This window comes from Aulostomus chinensis, chromosome 2 (genome assembly GCF_037954235.1).
Source record: "Aulostomus chinensis isolate RoL2024-O1b breed Wild chromosome 2, RoL_Achi_v1.0, whole genome shotgun sequence".
NCBI lineage: Eukaryota > Metazoa > Chordata > Actinopteri > Syngnathiformes > Aulostomidae > Aulostomus > Aulostomus chinensis.
In genome coordinates, this window is record NC_141321.1 from 1361436 (window position 1) to 1377260 (window position 15825).

General features: G+C 42.3%; 1 protein-coding gene across 5 annotated transcripts in view; it reads left to right on the plus strand.

Moving 5' to 3' along the window:
* The first annotated feature begins 2727 nt into the window (after window positions 1–2727).
* LOC147268732 (anoctamin-9-like) overlaps window positions 2728–15825 on the plus strand; it is a 43692-nt gene continuing 30594 nt past the window's right edge. Inside the window, exons 1-13 of one of the 5 annotated variants that reach the window (XM_086222333.1) lie at window positions 2728–3009; window positions 3971–4039; window positions 5506–5571; window positions 7192–7314; window positions 7404–7543; window positions 7935–7984; window positions 9698–9756; window positions 10378–10457; window positions 11976–12110; window positions 12339–12432; window positions 14213–14273; window positions 14350–14432; window positions 15032–15136. In XM_086222333.1, coding sequence (XP_086078459.1) covers window positions 2935–3009; window positions 3971–4039; window positions 5506–5571; window positions 7192–7314; window positions 7404–7543; window positions 7935–7984; window positions 9698–9756; window positions 10378–10457; window positions 11976–12110; window positions 12339–12432; window positions 14213–14273; window positions 14350–14432; window positions 15032–15136 — 1140 coding nt within the window. In that variant the 5' untranslated portion in view covers window positions 2728–2934. Of the gene's footprint in view, window positions 3010–3970; window positions 4040–4679; window positions 4872–5152; window positions 5221–5284; window positions 5377–5505; window positions 5572–7191; window positions 7315–7403; window positions 7544–7934; window positions 7985–9697; window positions 9757–10377; window positions 10458–11975; window positions 12111–12338; window positions 12433–14212; window positions 14274–14349; window positions 14433–15031; window positions 15137–15825 lie in introns of those variants that run through there. The other 4 variants (XM_086222351.1, XM_086222340.1, XM_086222360.1 and 1 more) reach the window with 4 other exon arrangements.

Sequence of the window (15825 nt, forward strand, 5' to 3'; positions counted from 1 at the left end):
ACAGTAATCTCCACTGTTCTCTCCTGATCCGGGAACACCTCTGCTGTCATCAAGAAGGCACAGCTACACTTCCTGAGAGTGGACAGGAGGAACAACATCAGCCAGAAGCTGCTTGTGACCTTCTACTGCTCGACCATCAAGAGCATTCTCTCATACTGCATCACAGAACTGGAGGCAGAATGGAAGAGGCTCAAATGAGTGGTCATGACGGCGCAGAGGCTCATCGGACTCCCCCTCCCCTCCTTGGAGGACATCTACCCTTCTCACTGCCTCAGAAGAGCCGAGGCAATCATAGGCGACAGCACCCACCCCACCCACCGCCTCTGGACCAATAGCGACCTGCTGCCCTCTGGCAGGCGCTATCGGTCCATTAGAACCAGAACCAACAGACTCAGAGACAGTTTCTTCCCACAAGCCATCACTGCACTGAACTCAAAATAACAGACTCTCATTCCACACTGCTGCTATTGTACATAAAACATGTGTGCCTTACTTTGCCATTTACAATGTACAATTTAAATGTAATTATTTGTCTACATTGCTTGTTGTATAGTATTTTCGCTACCTTGTATCATATTTCTTTTAACTTGTACAGTATTTTTTAACTTATTATCTATGTTTCTATCGGAGTTGCACCCCAGTTTCATTGTATCTGACCACACAATGACAATAAGGCATTCTTTTGTATTCTAAAACTGCTCACTGATGATGTGAGGTCCCCTCTCCCTCATGTGGATGTGTTTAGTGCTGGGCGGAGTCCTGGAGTTGCCATTCATACCTGCAGGTAATCCCTCACCTGCTGCTGATCTGCAGTTCATCCATCTACACTGCTGCAGGATGACAGCTCCACTAACGGTGCCCTGTCAGGCATCTTGATCAGGTATTCCTGAGATGGGCACTTAAAGCCTTATGAGCTTTGGGGATTCCTCTTCAGCAAGAACAGCAACATCTAGTGAATTACTGCAGTCAAGGCAGCAATTCAAGGCCTATAAAGTATCATGAATGCGCAGAGGTAGAGATAGTATTTTAATAGTAATTAAGTTTATTTTTTGTGAAAGTAGTAATTGCACCAATGCAGCAGATAAAGACAAGGTTAAGGCAGAAGATTATTTATGCAGCTAAAGAGTTTTTGGAAATCAAGGATATGACTAAAGTGTTACCTGAGATGTTATGTTAATTGCTGTGGATGAGCAGGTCAGCACTTGCATGGCAGCCTCCACCATCAGTGTGTGAGTGTGGGTGAGGCCACACACACACACACACACACACACAATATATACAGTATATATATAGTGGCCTTGATCAGTCAGGCAGTCTAAGACATGATGTGAAAATCTATGTCTCAACTTGTCAACTTGAGTCTAACTGTTTAGAGTACCAATAAATCTGCTCATATGCATCATTACTCTCATCAGCAAACACAGTTGTTGATAGTCTGCCTTTTTTTCTGTCCTCCATCCCTGCTAGTCAGGAAAACTGCTGATACTCATGTACTAATACATATTTACAGGTGAGACATGCCAGGACCAATATTGCAGACTCATTGAACCGCAACAGCCAATCGAGTTTCAGCTGGTAAGCAGCAACAACAATTGTAGCTTTAGCTTCAGAACTTCTCACAGGATTTACACTTTTCAGTTTTCCTGAATTAATAAGAAAATTAAGCCATCGATTCAGAAAAAAACAGCACGTTTTCTAAAGTGAAAGCAATACACTTCCATAGACTTGAAACTTATTCTTTGTCATGATCTTTCCTTCTTCAGTATGTAACTTCTCCTCTTAGTTTGACTGTCACAGTGGTTAATTTACCATGTTGATCCCATGGCGTAGCAGCTGGTCGTCTTCACTGCCATTGGCCTGCAGACAGTCTCCTCCCTACTTTCCTGTGTCAGGGGCCATCCTCCCGGGCAACCCCTCCCATCTGAAGTCCTCCACCTTGGCTCAGCCCCCTGGAGATTAATCACCAGGCCACTTTTCACTCCCATGAAAATGAACTTCCTGTCTTAGTCTTTTTTCACTCCTTTTTGCGTGCTTTTCACGTCAGTTGTTGTCTTGGATTATATCTGCTATTGAAAAAATAATAATTTATTCTTTCTGTCCTGCCTGTCTTTGCACTCTGCATAGGGGTCAGTCTACCTCCATTTCCTCTTTGCAGTCTGATTCAAATGGAGAGACATATTACTGCAAGCAGACCTTCATTTTTTTATTCTGAGCACTCATGCCTCAAATCCTGTGAACAAGAGAAGAAAAGTGTCAGCTAGTTTATCTCAAAGTGTTAGTGGATCACTGATCATCAGTCTGGATTAAAAAAACAACAACTTGGATGACACCAAACTACCTTCAAGGTAAATGTAGGTGGCTGGATCATTCTGCATTCTGAAGACAATCAAAGGAGGTAAAAACATCTTTACAAGCTCAAGACTCCCATGAGTGAGTTCTTGAGAGATAGCCTACACTCTTGGTGAGTCATTGCTGGTGTTAGGTCAAGGGGTTCCCTCTTTCTCTGTTTTAACAGCAAACACTTCAAATTCACACAAAAATGTCTGCTCACATGTCTTCCTGTGACCACTTCTCACCTTGTCATCTGCGTGGAAGAGGTAAGGTATGTATGGTAGTTAACTTTTAGCTTATAAATAAAAACAAGACATTCTTTCTCCTCGAGTAAACCTAACTTTCACAAACATCCGAATGCAGCATCAACATTTCCCTTCCTTCCCTGAAGACAACATAGGGCCCGCCTCACGAAGGCATGACGTCAGCGGGTTCAGGTGAAACAACACACCTTTACCTCGCTTTAGGTACTCCCCTCCTAACTCTCGAATGACTTAAACTGCCGGCGCACAGAAATGCGGAAATAAAGTTGGAGCACATTTCTCCAGGAGATGAACGTACGGTGGAACCTGAGGTGATGAAGGCCTGACCAGAAGCTGCAGGATGGATCGATGCAGTTGTCTTCAGCCGACACAACAACACGGGGACAACTTCAGCATGTTCTCCGCGAACGTCGAGGTGAGTGAACTAAGGAGCTTTCTCTCATCAGCTGGTCCGCCTGCACTTTCAGTTGTTTAGTTTCATACAACCCCGAAATTAGCAACGGTGCCAAACCATCCAAGGACCATGATCAGGACCATTCGCCCAATCAGTCCCATGATGGACCTGCTGTGAACTCGGGACTCTACGAACTAACCGCGTCGAAGTAAGATACAATACAGGACCTCACATAGGAGGCTGATGGGCTGGACTAGTGAAGCGTGTGTGTGGCTGTTGCTGCAATATAGACACTAGAGACTGTTGCTTGATAATGATATAACCTTGAAAAAGGACCAGAAAGAGACCTGGTCCCAGGGTGGATAAGTAGCCCACATCCTTGTTACAGTGGCACATTCAGGTCCGTCAGCCTTTCATGAGAAATCAGTTAAAATTTCTTGGAAAATTAATTGTCATTGAACTGGACCTGAGCTACTGATCCACATCTGTGTTTTTGAGTAAACTCTAAGAGATGCAGTTGATAGTCTGAGCATTCTCAGTCACTGGCAGCAACGGAAGAGCTTGCATTGCTCACATGGTGCTCTCTCGATTCATTGATAAGCAGCCAACATCATTAACGTTTCTGGGTGATATGCTTGGTCGGACTTACACTGCCCCATCATCATCATCATCATTCCCACCCATTGATGTATATTCTCTCCATATGCCGTCTTTGTCTCTTAATCTTGCTGGGTTGTTCACTTGGCTTTTGAGCTTTCTGTCAAGTTACGTGTGACACCATTATGTCATAACAATCAAATCATGGTGCTGCACAGGGCAACTGGACTACCATTATTGTCCAGGCTTGGCATTGACTAGCATTTTCATACTTCCTGTTCCTGTCAGTCAGTTTGCTTGGTGACTTTTCTGATGCTACTGGTACATTGAGCTACTTTGTCACATGCAACTCTTGTTCTTTCCAAATTCCTTCATGTTGGTGAAGTTTTCAACTTGGAGCGCCTATTTTCCCTTGTGGAGTCAGAGGAGCTGTAATTATCTCTCCCAATGGTTGGTAGGTATGACGAGGGGTTTGACATTATCGTCAGGTAAAGTAAATGGTAAATGGTAAATGGACTCAATTTTATATAGCGCTTTTCTACCTTCGCGGTACTCAAAGCGCTTTACAGTGTCATCTCATTCACCCGTTCACACACACATTCACACACTGATGGTGGAGGCTACCATGCAAGGCGCCAACCTACTCATCAGGAGCAATTATGGGTTCAGTATCTTGCTCAAGGACACTTTGACATGGTCACCGAGGTCGAGGATCGAACCAGCGACCCTTTGGTTGCTAGACGGCCACTCCACCCCTGAGCCATGCTGCCCATAAAGCAGTCATTCAAGTCCAGATCATTTGGATTAATTATATATCTAATATGACACATCAGGTACATTCATATCTTACCTGTGTAACATGTTTTCTGCAGTCTAGCATTAGTTTCCCTCCCCAATTTACAATGAGCAGCCTGCAGGTCTTAACTCGGCCTGCAGCTAAACTTCCGTCCCGCCAGTGTCCTCTGCTCTCTTCTCTTTTACATTTAGTAAACCACGTGTCTTACAGCCCTCATAACCTTTAGAGTCCACATTGACTGATAAATGCAGCAGATGCTATCTGGGGAGATTGGTTTAAGACTGGGTGTGGCCACAGCTGCTTCCAGGTAGCAGGTCACATCTGATCCAGATGACTAATCAGCGGTTCTGTGCACCTGTACAGCTTGACTACACCAAAATAATTTAAACTACAAGTCTCATCGATAACACAGGAAAAACAGTGACTGTGGCCCAATCACAATCACCAGAAACAGCAGTGATGAAGTTCTAGGACCGAAAAAATACTCTTTGTAAGTAATGGCCCTCATTATAGTTACAGACAGGAGGCAAAGCCTGATGGCTGTTTGTATCTTTTTGCTGCTGATGGGTAATTCATGTAAAGTTTGTCTGTGTGAACAGAGTAATTGCCGGTAACATGATGTCCTGTCATGTTAGACTGAATATATATATATATATATATATATATATGTTTATGTGTGTGTGTATGTCTAAGTGATTTGATCTTACTTACTGCAGTTTCTGAATTCTTGTATGTGAAAATCTATCTGGATTTTTTTTCATCTCTTGATAGTGCGAGATGAAGGAATAATTGGTCCAGTTGCCCCTCAGCAGCCATGTCCACCCACCAATGGGGTGCAGGTCTGATATTTTCATCGGTGGGGCTCCTTGGACCCTCACAGTACCTGCCTGCAGCTCTTATGTCTGCTCTCAATGTTCTACCTCAGACTTTTACTGTCTGGAAAATATTCATCACATTGTGATCATTAAGAGTAGTTAAAACCTCAAGAGTACAAGGTCAGGAACAAAAATCAGCCTTCAATCCTGAAAGAAAGAATGATCTGACAGTTACTGTGAAACATTATCGGCCATATTGGTGAGCTGAGCGACTTTAATACTACTGTTGCCCATCTGTTTGTGTTCAAGGAAAACTTTGAGATGTGGGACCGAGAGAAGGACGGTTGCAACACAGAGCCCTTACTGCCCTCAATGGTGAGACTGCCCAGGATATTCATGCTGCTTTTATTGAGGTGGCCATTTCATGTAAATTTGAACCACACAATAATATGGAATATAATAAATGAATATTATTTCCACTTTTTTGATTGGCTGATCTGATGAAATCAAATCCAACATCTGAAATGTAAGTAAATGAGTCACAAAGGCTCAAAGACGCTCTGCAAACAGGATAAATGACAATAATAGAATATAAGGTTTACCTTTTGACTAGCAAATGCTGACTACTGCCACCTGCTGGAGGGATTTCCTCACAGAGTGCATATGTGCCATTTGACTGTAGCCTTGCTAATTTATAATGTTATTGTCATTGATCAAAATGGGGCACCACTCGACTGATTAGACAATTGATGATAATATTGATAATTCATCTTTAATAAGTGTTTGATCTGAAGTGAAATGTTGGTGCTTTGAGCTTATCTCTGCAAGACAGACAAACAACTTAGTGATAAATAAACAGTTTATTGATGTATGTGAATCATAATGAGGCAAACTGCATCATAGATGTGAGTTGGAGTTGCATGCTGCTTGAGAGTCGTGGAAGAAAGAGAATGTAGGCTGAGAAACTCTTCCTGCTCATTCCAACCTTCTATCCTGTCATGATCTTATTGTTCAAACACACTAAGTCCTCGTGTATTTGTGTCATGAGCTGCATCATTTTAATGGTTGGACTAGTCTCAGATGTGTATGAGGACACACGCCGCTGATTTAATATACACATCCAGTCGTTTCCACCTCAACAATCTCCATTTTGCTCCTCACCATTGAAGGATGAGACTTTATTCATCCTGTACTCTGGAAATTCTGTTATTACAGCTGTGGGGGGGGGGGGGGCAGCAAATAATGGAAGGAAATTTAAATAAGGTAAATAGACAAGTTAAAAAATGTATACACACATGTGGAATGAGTTGCCCCTGCATGTTAGGCAAGCCCCCACTCTGCAGGTGTTCAAATCACGCCGAAAGACACATTTTTATTCTTTGGCTTTTGGAAACACAGCCTAGATTGTTTCACTCTCATGTGACACTGTGTAGTCTGTGTATGTTTTTATGAGTGTGTGTGTGTGTGATTGTTGCACTGTGCCCTGTGGGGCCCCTGTACTGCAGACTACCACATCAGACACACAGTCCTAAAGTCTCACAAATTGTGGCCTGTTGGTGAGGTATTCGATGGTCCATGCAGCCAGATGGTGCTCTACTCCAGCCTCTTCCAGTTTTTCCCTCAGCAGTGCAGGCTGAATGGTGTTTAAAGTGCTGGAGAATTAAAAAAACATGACTCTCACAGTGCTTCTAGTGACCTCTACTGGAGGTGTGAAAGACACCTGTGCACCAGATAGATGGTTTCACCTGATAAGGGTGGCATTCCTGGAGGAGTACATCAAAGAGCAGGTCAACTCATGTAGAAACGAGCCTCAGCTTCAGCCATTTTTAAAGTAACCAGCCATTTCAGGCTGCTGTGGTCCAGTACAACAACAAGTTGTATTGATGTTTTCTTTCAACCTCATGTTGTTAAAGCAACTTTCACATCAGTTTAGAATTTTTAAGTATGTATTCCACCATCAGCTTCTGATGACACTGGCAGTATCTTCTCCAACAGCCAAGCCAAAGAACATTTGACTATGTTCTGGTGGCCCACAAGATTGATGATGACATGGACCAAAAGGCTCAGAGGCAGAAAGCCTTTATTCAGCAACTGGAGAAGAAAAATATCTCTGTCACTGTGAGTCTCCCTACTCTTCCAGGTTACCTCAGAGACGGTATGGTGGTTTGCAGCATTCCTCTTAATGCAGGTGTTGTTTTTTTTGTCAGAGACTGGTACATGAAGACAAGCTGTTTTTTGGCCTACGTGCACCCAGTGACACATTTGAAGACTACCAGTACCTGCTGAAAGTCTCTGATTCTTGCAACTGGTGTGGAGATGAAAGGGGCAGTGCCACTCAGGCTACAAGGTAAGGTAGCACTCGTATATACAGTGGGGCAAAAAAGTATTTGGCAGCCACCAATTCTGCAGTCACCTTTGATGATGATGAAATACTTATTTTCTGCACCATTATACAAATAAATTCTTTAAAAAAATACAATGTGATTTCCTGGATTTTTTTTTTTTTTTTTTACATTCTGCTTCACAGTTGAAGTGTACCAATGATGAACATTACAAACCTTATCTTTTTAAGTGAGAACTTTCAGAATCGGTGCTGCCAAATACTTTTGCCCCACTGTACATGGTATGTACATGTATGTGTTGAGTACTTAATTATATTTAAAACTATTCCCTTTTACAAAACCCAAGAATCCAATCATGTGCATGCATCTCAGTCCCTGATCATTCTGTTGTTTCAGGATTAGAATTGTCCATTTCATCCTTCACCAGACCTTCATTAATACAGGAGGTGAGTTTGTTTAAAATGAGCAATTAGTATGGGACAGAAACACAGCAGCTTTTTATGTTCAAGTTAAGTCAGTTTTATTTGTCTAGCGCCAAATCACAACAAAAGTTATCTCATGACACTTTACTAGTAGAGCAGGTCTAGTACCACTCTCCTTCAATGAATCTACACCCAACAATTCTCCATCAACAAGCACATCCTGCAACAGCGGCGATGAAAACCTTCCTTTTTACAGGCAGGAACGTTGAGCAGATCCAGGCTCAGTGGGGACGGCCTTCTGCTTTTACCGGTTAGGAGGAAGGAGAGTGGGACAGAGACAAAGACAGATAATGTAGTGAGGACAGATATACAGAAAGAAAGAGAGGGGCAGAGATCAAGAGAGCGATAAAGGGAAGAGACTGATGGACAGACAGGGACATGAGCAGGCGGTACTACGGGTGGCAGCTTGAGCCTCTTCAGGTCTGTAGCCTCCTCCAGCAGCACCCGGGATTTGGGAAGCAGGGAGCCCAAAGGCTACAGAGAAGAAGAGTTAGTAACACGTATGAGAATGATTTATATATGACACATATAGTAGGACAGAGAGGAAGAGAGAGAGTGCACCATGGGAGAATCCCCAGCAGTCTCAGCCTATAGCAGCATATCTTAGGGCCAGCCTAAGCAGCCCTAACTATAAGCCTGATCAAAAAGGAAGGTCTTAAGTCTGCTCTTAAAGGTAGAGAGGGTGTCTGCATCCCGGACCAAAACTGGGAGACGGTTCCACAGGAGGGGAGCCTGATAGCTGAAGACTCTGACTCCCATTCTACTTTTAGAAACTCTCGGAACAACAAGTAACTCTGCATCCTGGGAGCGAAGAGTTCTAGCTGGATAATAGCGGACTAGGAGCTCTGTCAGGTATGAAGGAGCCAGACTGTTGAGGACTTTGTATGTTAGAAGGAGAATTTTGAATTCTATTCTGAATTTGGCAGGGAGCCAGTACAGGAGAGACATGGACTCTTCTCCTAGTTCTCGTCAACACGCGGGCAGCAGCGTTTTGGACCAGCTGGAGAGTCTTTAGGGACTTGCTGGTGCAGCCTGATAGGGGGGAGTTGCAGTAATCCAGCCTGGAAGTGACAAAAGCATGGACTAGTATTTCTGCATCTTTTTGAGACAGGATGTGTCTGATCTTAGAAATGTTACATAAATGAAAGAAAGCAGTCCTAGAAATTTGCTTAATGTGTGTGTTAAAGGACAGATCCTGATGGAAGAGAACTCCTAGGTTCCTTATGGTAGTGCTGGGGGCCAAGGTAATACCTTCTAGGGTACCTATCTCATTAGATAGAGTGTCTCTAAGATGTTTTCGGCCCAGGACAATAACTTCAGTTTTATCAGAGTTTAATAAAAGGAAATTATGGGTCATCCAAGTTTTTATCTCCTTTAGACAGGCCTCCAGTTTAGTCAACTGATTTGTTTCATGTGGATGCATTGATAAGTACAGCTACAATTCTACAATTCTACAATTTCATTTAGCAGACGCTTTTGTCCAAAGCGACGTACAACACAAGCAAGAATTCAGACTTAAAGCTGCGTGTCGTCTGCGTAGCAGTGAAAATTAATCGAGTGTTTCTTAATAACGTGACCAAGAGGAAGCAGGTATAGGGTGAAGAGGACTGGTCCAAGCACAGACCCTTGTGGAACACCATAACTTTACTGTTTGTGTTTACTGTTTGCTTCTATCAGAGAACCTGGAGGAACTGTTGATGAAGGATGTGTTTGAGACCACATTCTGCCTCCATGAGGTGAGATCATCCTTTGATTAATCCTCATGCTTGGATGCACTGTAGTCTTTGCCTACATTCCAGGCCTTTATTACCTTGGGGGTTCTCTCTGTACATACAGAGCTCAATGTTCTTAACCTCTGCTCCCTAAACCTGGAACCTCCTCAGCAGGATCTGAAGCTGTCCCCCTTTATCCCATGAGAGGATTTTAAACTTATCTTTGAGGCACGGGAGAAAGTATCTTTTCACATTTGTTCTTGTTTTTGTAATTTCCTCTGCTTCCACTTGGCACTAAGTTGAAGGTTGTATATCGTATGTTGTATGTGTATGTCTCTGTAACTTGTTGTACTATTTGTCTGTCCCTGCCAGGTCTTGCTAGAGAATAAGACCCCGTGTCACAATGAGATTACCTGTTTAAAAAAACAAACATTACTAATGGTTGTCTCAAGTGTGTTGTACACCTAACATGCCAATGATTGGGCACAGTATATAAATATTTGTTATAACTGATCAAGGGAGATGAGATTTCTTCTCTATCTTAATTGTACACTAGTTTGCAGCACATCAATACATAGCCTTTGTGTGTGTATGTAAATATTATAAACCTGATGTCTTTATGTTCATTCTTTTCATGATTCCCAGAGGAAAAAGCAGAGGCAGCTGAGGAAGAAATGGGCTCGATGGTCAGGTCTATTCACTGGCCAGCCGGTCAATGATGTCAAGTCAGTCTACATGTCTGTCTGTGTGTTTGTCTGTTGGTTGATAGCATGGCTGCTACCATTCTGTATGGGACCAAGTAAAGCTCTTTTTGAAAACTGTTGTATATTTACTTTGAAGCCTGAAGTTTGTAAATCAGACAGAGATTTGGGTCCATTGCCAGTTTGGTTTGGTCCGGTATGCAATCTTTTAGTTCCAGTTACATACTGGCCCAATTGTCTTTAATTAGGTCCTGAGCCCCAGAGGTGCTCTTTCTTCTTTCCTTTCTTTCCTTATTATTCTGCCATTTAGACCGCAATTTGACCCCCTAAATATGCTCAAAAACTCACCAAATTTGGCACACACATCAGATCTGGGGGGAAAAATTGATAAAAATGTAAATATTAACCCCTGAAGTGCCGAAATGCTCTCCACAGCTCCACCTTGGTATCAAAAGGGGTGCCACGGCCTGTAGGAATGTCGTAGAGACATCAAACCAAAACTCAATTATTCATCTCATCAAGACCTACAAATCGTTTTTGACACCTCTGACCTAAATCCAACAGGAAGCCCACAATATGCACATGAAATTATGACTTTGTGCCAATTTTGGACCACGAACAAACACTATCTCCTCCTTATGACACTATGCTTAACTTATCTTTGTGTCAAACTGAGGCTTCTGACATCTAAATTATAAGTCTGACCACTTTCCAACCTTTATCACTGCATCCACAACAAATTTTCCTTCTAAAATGTCAATTCTGACAAACAAAGATTTGGCCAAATCCATGGGATTTATGATAATATTTCACAAGAAGACTTCTCTAAAACCTTCATCAAACTGACAGGGCAAAGGAGGGAAAGAAGGGGGAGGTGGGTAAAGTCAGAATTGCCAGCCCAGGTCTGAAAACATCTATGTGCCCCTGACAGAAACCCTTCGACTGTGCCGCACCCTGATGCACACGAGGGTTTCGAAGGCCCGTTCAACGCTGCTTACAGCTTTAATTTAGTCTGCATTTGCTTGTTGTACAGGTGGTTTGGCGTCTAAATGATTTTTGGCTGCATTTAAAAGGACCGACATTCAGTACCCAGCAGTTAGTTTGTTTTTTCCTCCCCCACTAGAAGTGATCATGATGATTATCCAGGACAGCACCTTTTCCTAATCAAATTAACATGACCACTGATTGATCAATAAGATTATGGTTAAATGAGAGCATAATGAACAATTAATCAACCAGTCAACCAAATAAATGTTAGACAGTAAGAGAGAGGAAACCCGTTTTTCAGCTCCTATCACTGTTGGCTTCCAATCCATGAAAAAACACACATGAACATTCTCACAAACGAACACGAACAGCCATTTTTCCGACTCTGTGCTGTACTGAATTCTGATCCCCTTCATGTGGGTGGTCAGTAAACTGCATGCTTTCAAATTTGTGAACAGCAAAAAGCACACAAAAATGTCTATAGTATTTCATGTAATTGTATGAGCAGCATATTTATACTGTATGTGCATCAATGTGTTTATTTCCTGCCTCCAGGTGTTACTTTGGGGAGAAGGTGGCTCTCTACTTCCTGTGGCTGGGCTGGTACACAAGGCTCTTGGTGCCAGCAGCTGCTCTTGGTGTTATAGTGTTCTTGTATGGAGTGGCCTTTTTCAGTACCAGTCCTCTCATGTGAGTTAATAGTTACTTGTCATTTGTGTGGGTGTCAGTGCAGATTACAGAAATACTGGTATCAAGTCATTTCTTAGCCGCAGCACTTCCAGCAAGGCTTCAAGTATTTTTGGACATTCTTTGAAAGCCAGTAGATGCGAGAAACTCGTTAAGGTGCCAACACCCCATTCGTGTCTTTTTCTCTCTCAGGTTGCATTCTGTGTCTTTTTTTTAACTTCCTCTTTTCAGTGAAGAAGTATGTCACTCTCACGTCATCATGTGTCCTCGGTGTGACAACGGGTGCCGAGTCTGGAAACTATCAGACACCTGCACCTACGCTAAGGTAAGCTTAAGTTACAGGCCCTGCTACTACAGAATTGACACATGAATTAACTCATTTCCAGATCTAGCCTGGCAAATGCGGTTTAACAAGTATTTAATTTGTAGATGGCAACTAAATTACTATTTGCTGATTTTTATCATCTGTCCAGCTAGTAGTTCTGTATCCTCTCAGGTCTGTGGTTGACTCATGTTGAAAGAAGAATGCTAGGTAGGCAGGGTCATCTTTGTATGTCATCTCAGTGGAGGAAGTGCAACAGCATATGCCAAATTTGAGACATTTCTTTCACTGCAGTTTATGGATCATGTGACATTTAAAAAACACTGTAGCCTTTCAGAAGCTGTCAAATGCATTATTAAAAGCCAGCTAAGACAATTGGTCAGTAAGCACATTTTATTTGTATAGAATGTCTTACAGAACTCACTTTACAAAGGAAATATGCAAGAGAAATACAAAGTGCTGTAAAGTAAAACAGACAATTGCAGTAAGTAAACACAGAAGAATAGGACGACTGAACAATAACAGCAATAAACTGTTGATATAGTCTCATGGTTCCATTAAATACAGTCTGAACAGAAACACTTTAGCTGCTTCTTGAAAATGTCCACAGAAGGTGCAGCGCTCAAGTCCTGTGGAACAGTTCCATCATCTCGGTGCGACAGACTCAAATGCTCAGTCACCTTTAGTTTTGAGCCTGGTAAGGGGAAAGCACCAGGCCCGGATCAGACATCAGGGGCCTGCTAGGAGCAAGAATGTGGAGCAAGTCAGACAGAAATCCAGATGCCTGAGCATGTTGGGTTAAACAGGTTATCACCAGAACCTTGAACTGAATCCTGAAAGTTATGGGAAGCCAATGCAAGGACTGTTTACTGGACCTGGTCAGCAAGCTTGCAGCAGCATTTTGAACCGGCTGAAGGCTTTCTACAGATGTTTAGCTGAGACAAGTCAATCAAGCATTACGATAGTCAAGGCATGATGATATAACTGCATAGAGGATCATTTCCAACTCGGAAAGGGAACTGAATACCATCTGCCTATCAATTGCAAGAAATAGCTTTCATTTGCTGATAATGTGTCCTTAAGGAAGCATGTACTGAGTGGACAGAATTGGACCCAAAACAAAACCCTGAAACATCCCACAGGATAATGGAGTGGACTCAGACCTATGAGTGCTGCCACAGAGAAACTTCGATCTTAAAGACATGAGATACACCAGTTGAAGGTGCTCCCTTAGATGCCCATCCACTTTTTAAGACTATCAAGATGTGGTGATCAGCAGTATCTGGGCAGTGCTGAGATCAAGCAGCGGCAAGGTAGAACAGTTTACAGCACCTGAGTATATCAATGGATTGTTAGAAATTATAAGAAGAGCTGTCTCTTTACAGAGGGATTTCCGCAGAAACCAGACAGAAATTTGTCAGATATTTTGATCATTTAGAGCAGCAGTGAGCTGGTTAGCGACAATTGTTTTCTAAACTCTTTTTGAAATAAAAGCCAACTGGAAATGGGTCATAGTTATTAGGTGACAAGAGGTAAGGCTTCTGGAGAGACAGAACCACTGCCTGTTTAGTATAAGGTGGAAACATCCAGAAACCAGTGAGCCATTTTTGATAGATAGCAAATAGAGCCAATGGAACTGATCACATCTTTCGGCAGAGAGCTGGCTAGAAAGTCTGAGGGTCTGGAGGAGTGCAGGAAGTGTGAACAGAAACTTCAGTGAATGTTAGGGTATGTCTATCAAGGTCTATCTAGGACTCAAGTAATCATGTTTGTGTCCAACCAGGTCAGCCATCTGTTTGACAATGAGGGAACTGTGGCTTTTGCCATGTTTATGGCAATCTGGGGTGAGTCTCTGATTTCATCTGTTCTGTTGGAAGTTCTAGGTGAGCCCTCTTTGATTGACCCTCTCTGTGTTAACAGCTACTCTGTTCCTGGAGCTGTGGAAGAGACACAGAGCACGACACGTTTCTCAGTGGAAGGTCTATGACTGGTGTGAGGAGGAGGTACAGCCCTTCACAAACACTTTACAATGAGGGCACATTATTAATAGTTAGTTAATGTAGAGTCATATAATCATAATTAACCATTTACTATAATCTTAAGTACTCTTCTGTATGACCAGTCCAGCATCTCTCCAAATACCGTGTTTCCTCAAGAGCAGATAGTCAAACATGAACTGGGTCTCTAATAGTGTCCAGGGCCACAGCTGAGGCCATCACCTGATACCGCCTGGGAGAAACAAAAACCTCATGTTGTACTGACCATTTCCACCATGTTAGTTTCATGTAAAAGTTAAAGTTTCATGTTAAAAAAAAATGAGGAAATATGGTGATAAAATGCAGACCTGAACATTCTGAAACGGACTGAAACTTAATCACTGATGTTCAGTCTTGACCTTGGAAGTAGCTGAGGAATATTGTGTTCATCTTAAGAAAAACCCAGTAAACAAATTTGTTTTAATCAGTGAAATAAACAGTACATGACAAGAATTTAATATTTTAGTTTCAGCTTGGTCACAATATTCTGTGTAATATGTGTATCTACCTGGTCTGAGTTGAGAGCTGAATTAGTAATTACACTCATTCTACTTGTGTGTTGACAGGAAGAGCTGATTCTAGAAATCGTTAATAGTCCAAACTGCAAACCTAAACAATTCAGGCACTCCTACCTCCGCAGCACCCTGGTCCTCATTCTGGTTACACTTATGGTAAGCAAGTTTTCATACAATCACACAGAAATGTTACCTTATCTTAAATTGTACAGATTTTGGCTATTATTCCTGTCTGTAATTTTAACAATAATGTATACTGGCAAAGTTTGGTGAGATTTGGAAAGAAGTTGAAATAAATCCATCAATCTTTATTTTATATTTTGCCAAAGCATAATATAAATGTTGCCACAGCAACAGCCATCTCAAGGTACTTAACGCAAGGAGCAGGTCTAGAACCTTACCCCTTAATTCAGATGAAAGAGACCCAACATTACCACATGAGCAAGCACTTGGCAACGGTGGTGAGAAGAAAAACTCCCTTTTAACAGAAACCTCAGGCAGAACCGGGCTCAGAGTGGGTGGTCATAAAGACATCTGATGTAAGCAAGGAAAGTACAAAAGCAATCAGAGTGCATTACAAATACTTTTAATTAAAAAAATCTGAGCTACTCAAGAGGGGGATGAATTTAGGAAGCCTGTGATATTTCATGGATTTACGGCATTCATCAGGACAGGTAAGCCCACCTCTGAACTGCTTCCTGATGCATATGGGCAAGTAAGTGTCATATGATTGCTGTAGAAATCACTGCTACAGGTTCCTCCCACTCATTGCCCTTAGGAGGTGGTCGGAACTCTGCCAAAGGTTGGAACTGAAGATCATCTTGACAGGTTCATCCCTCAGTTGT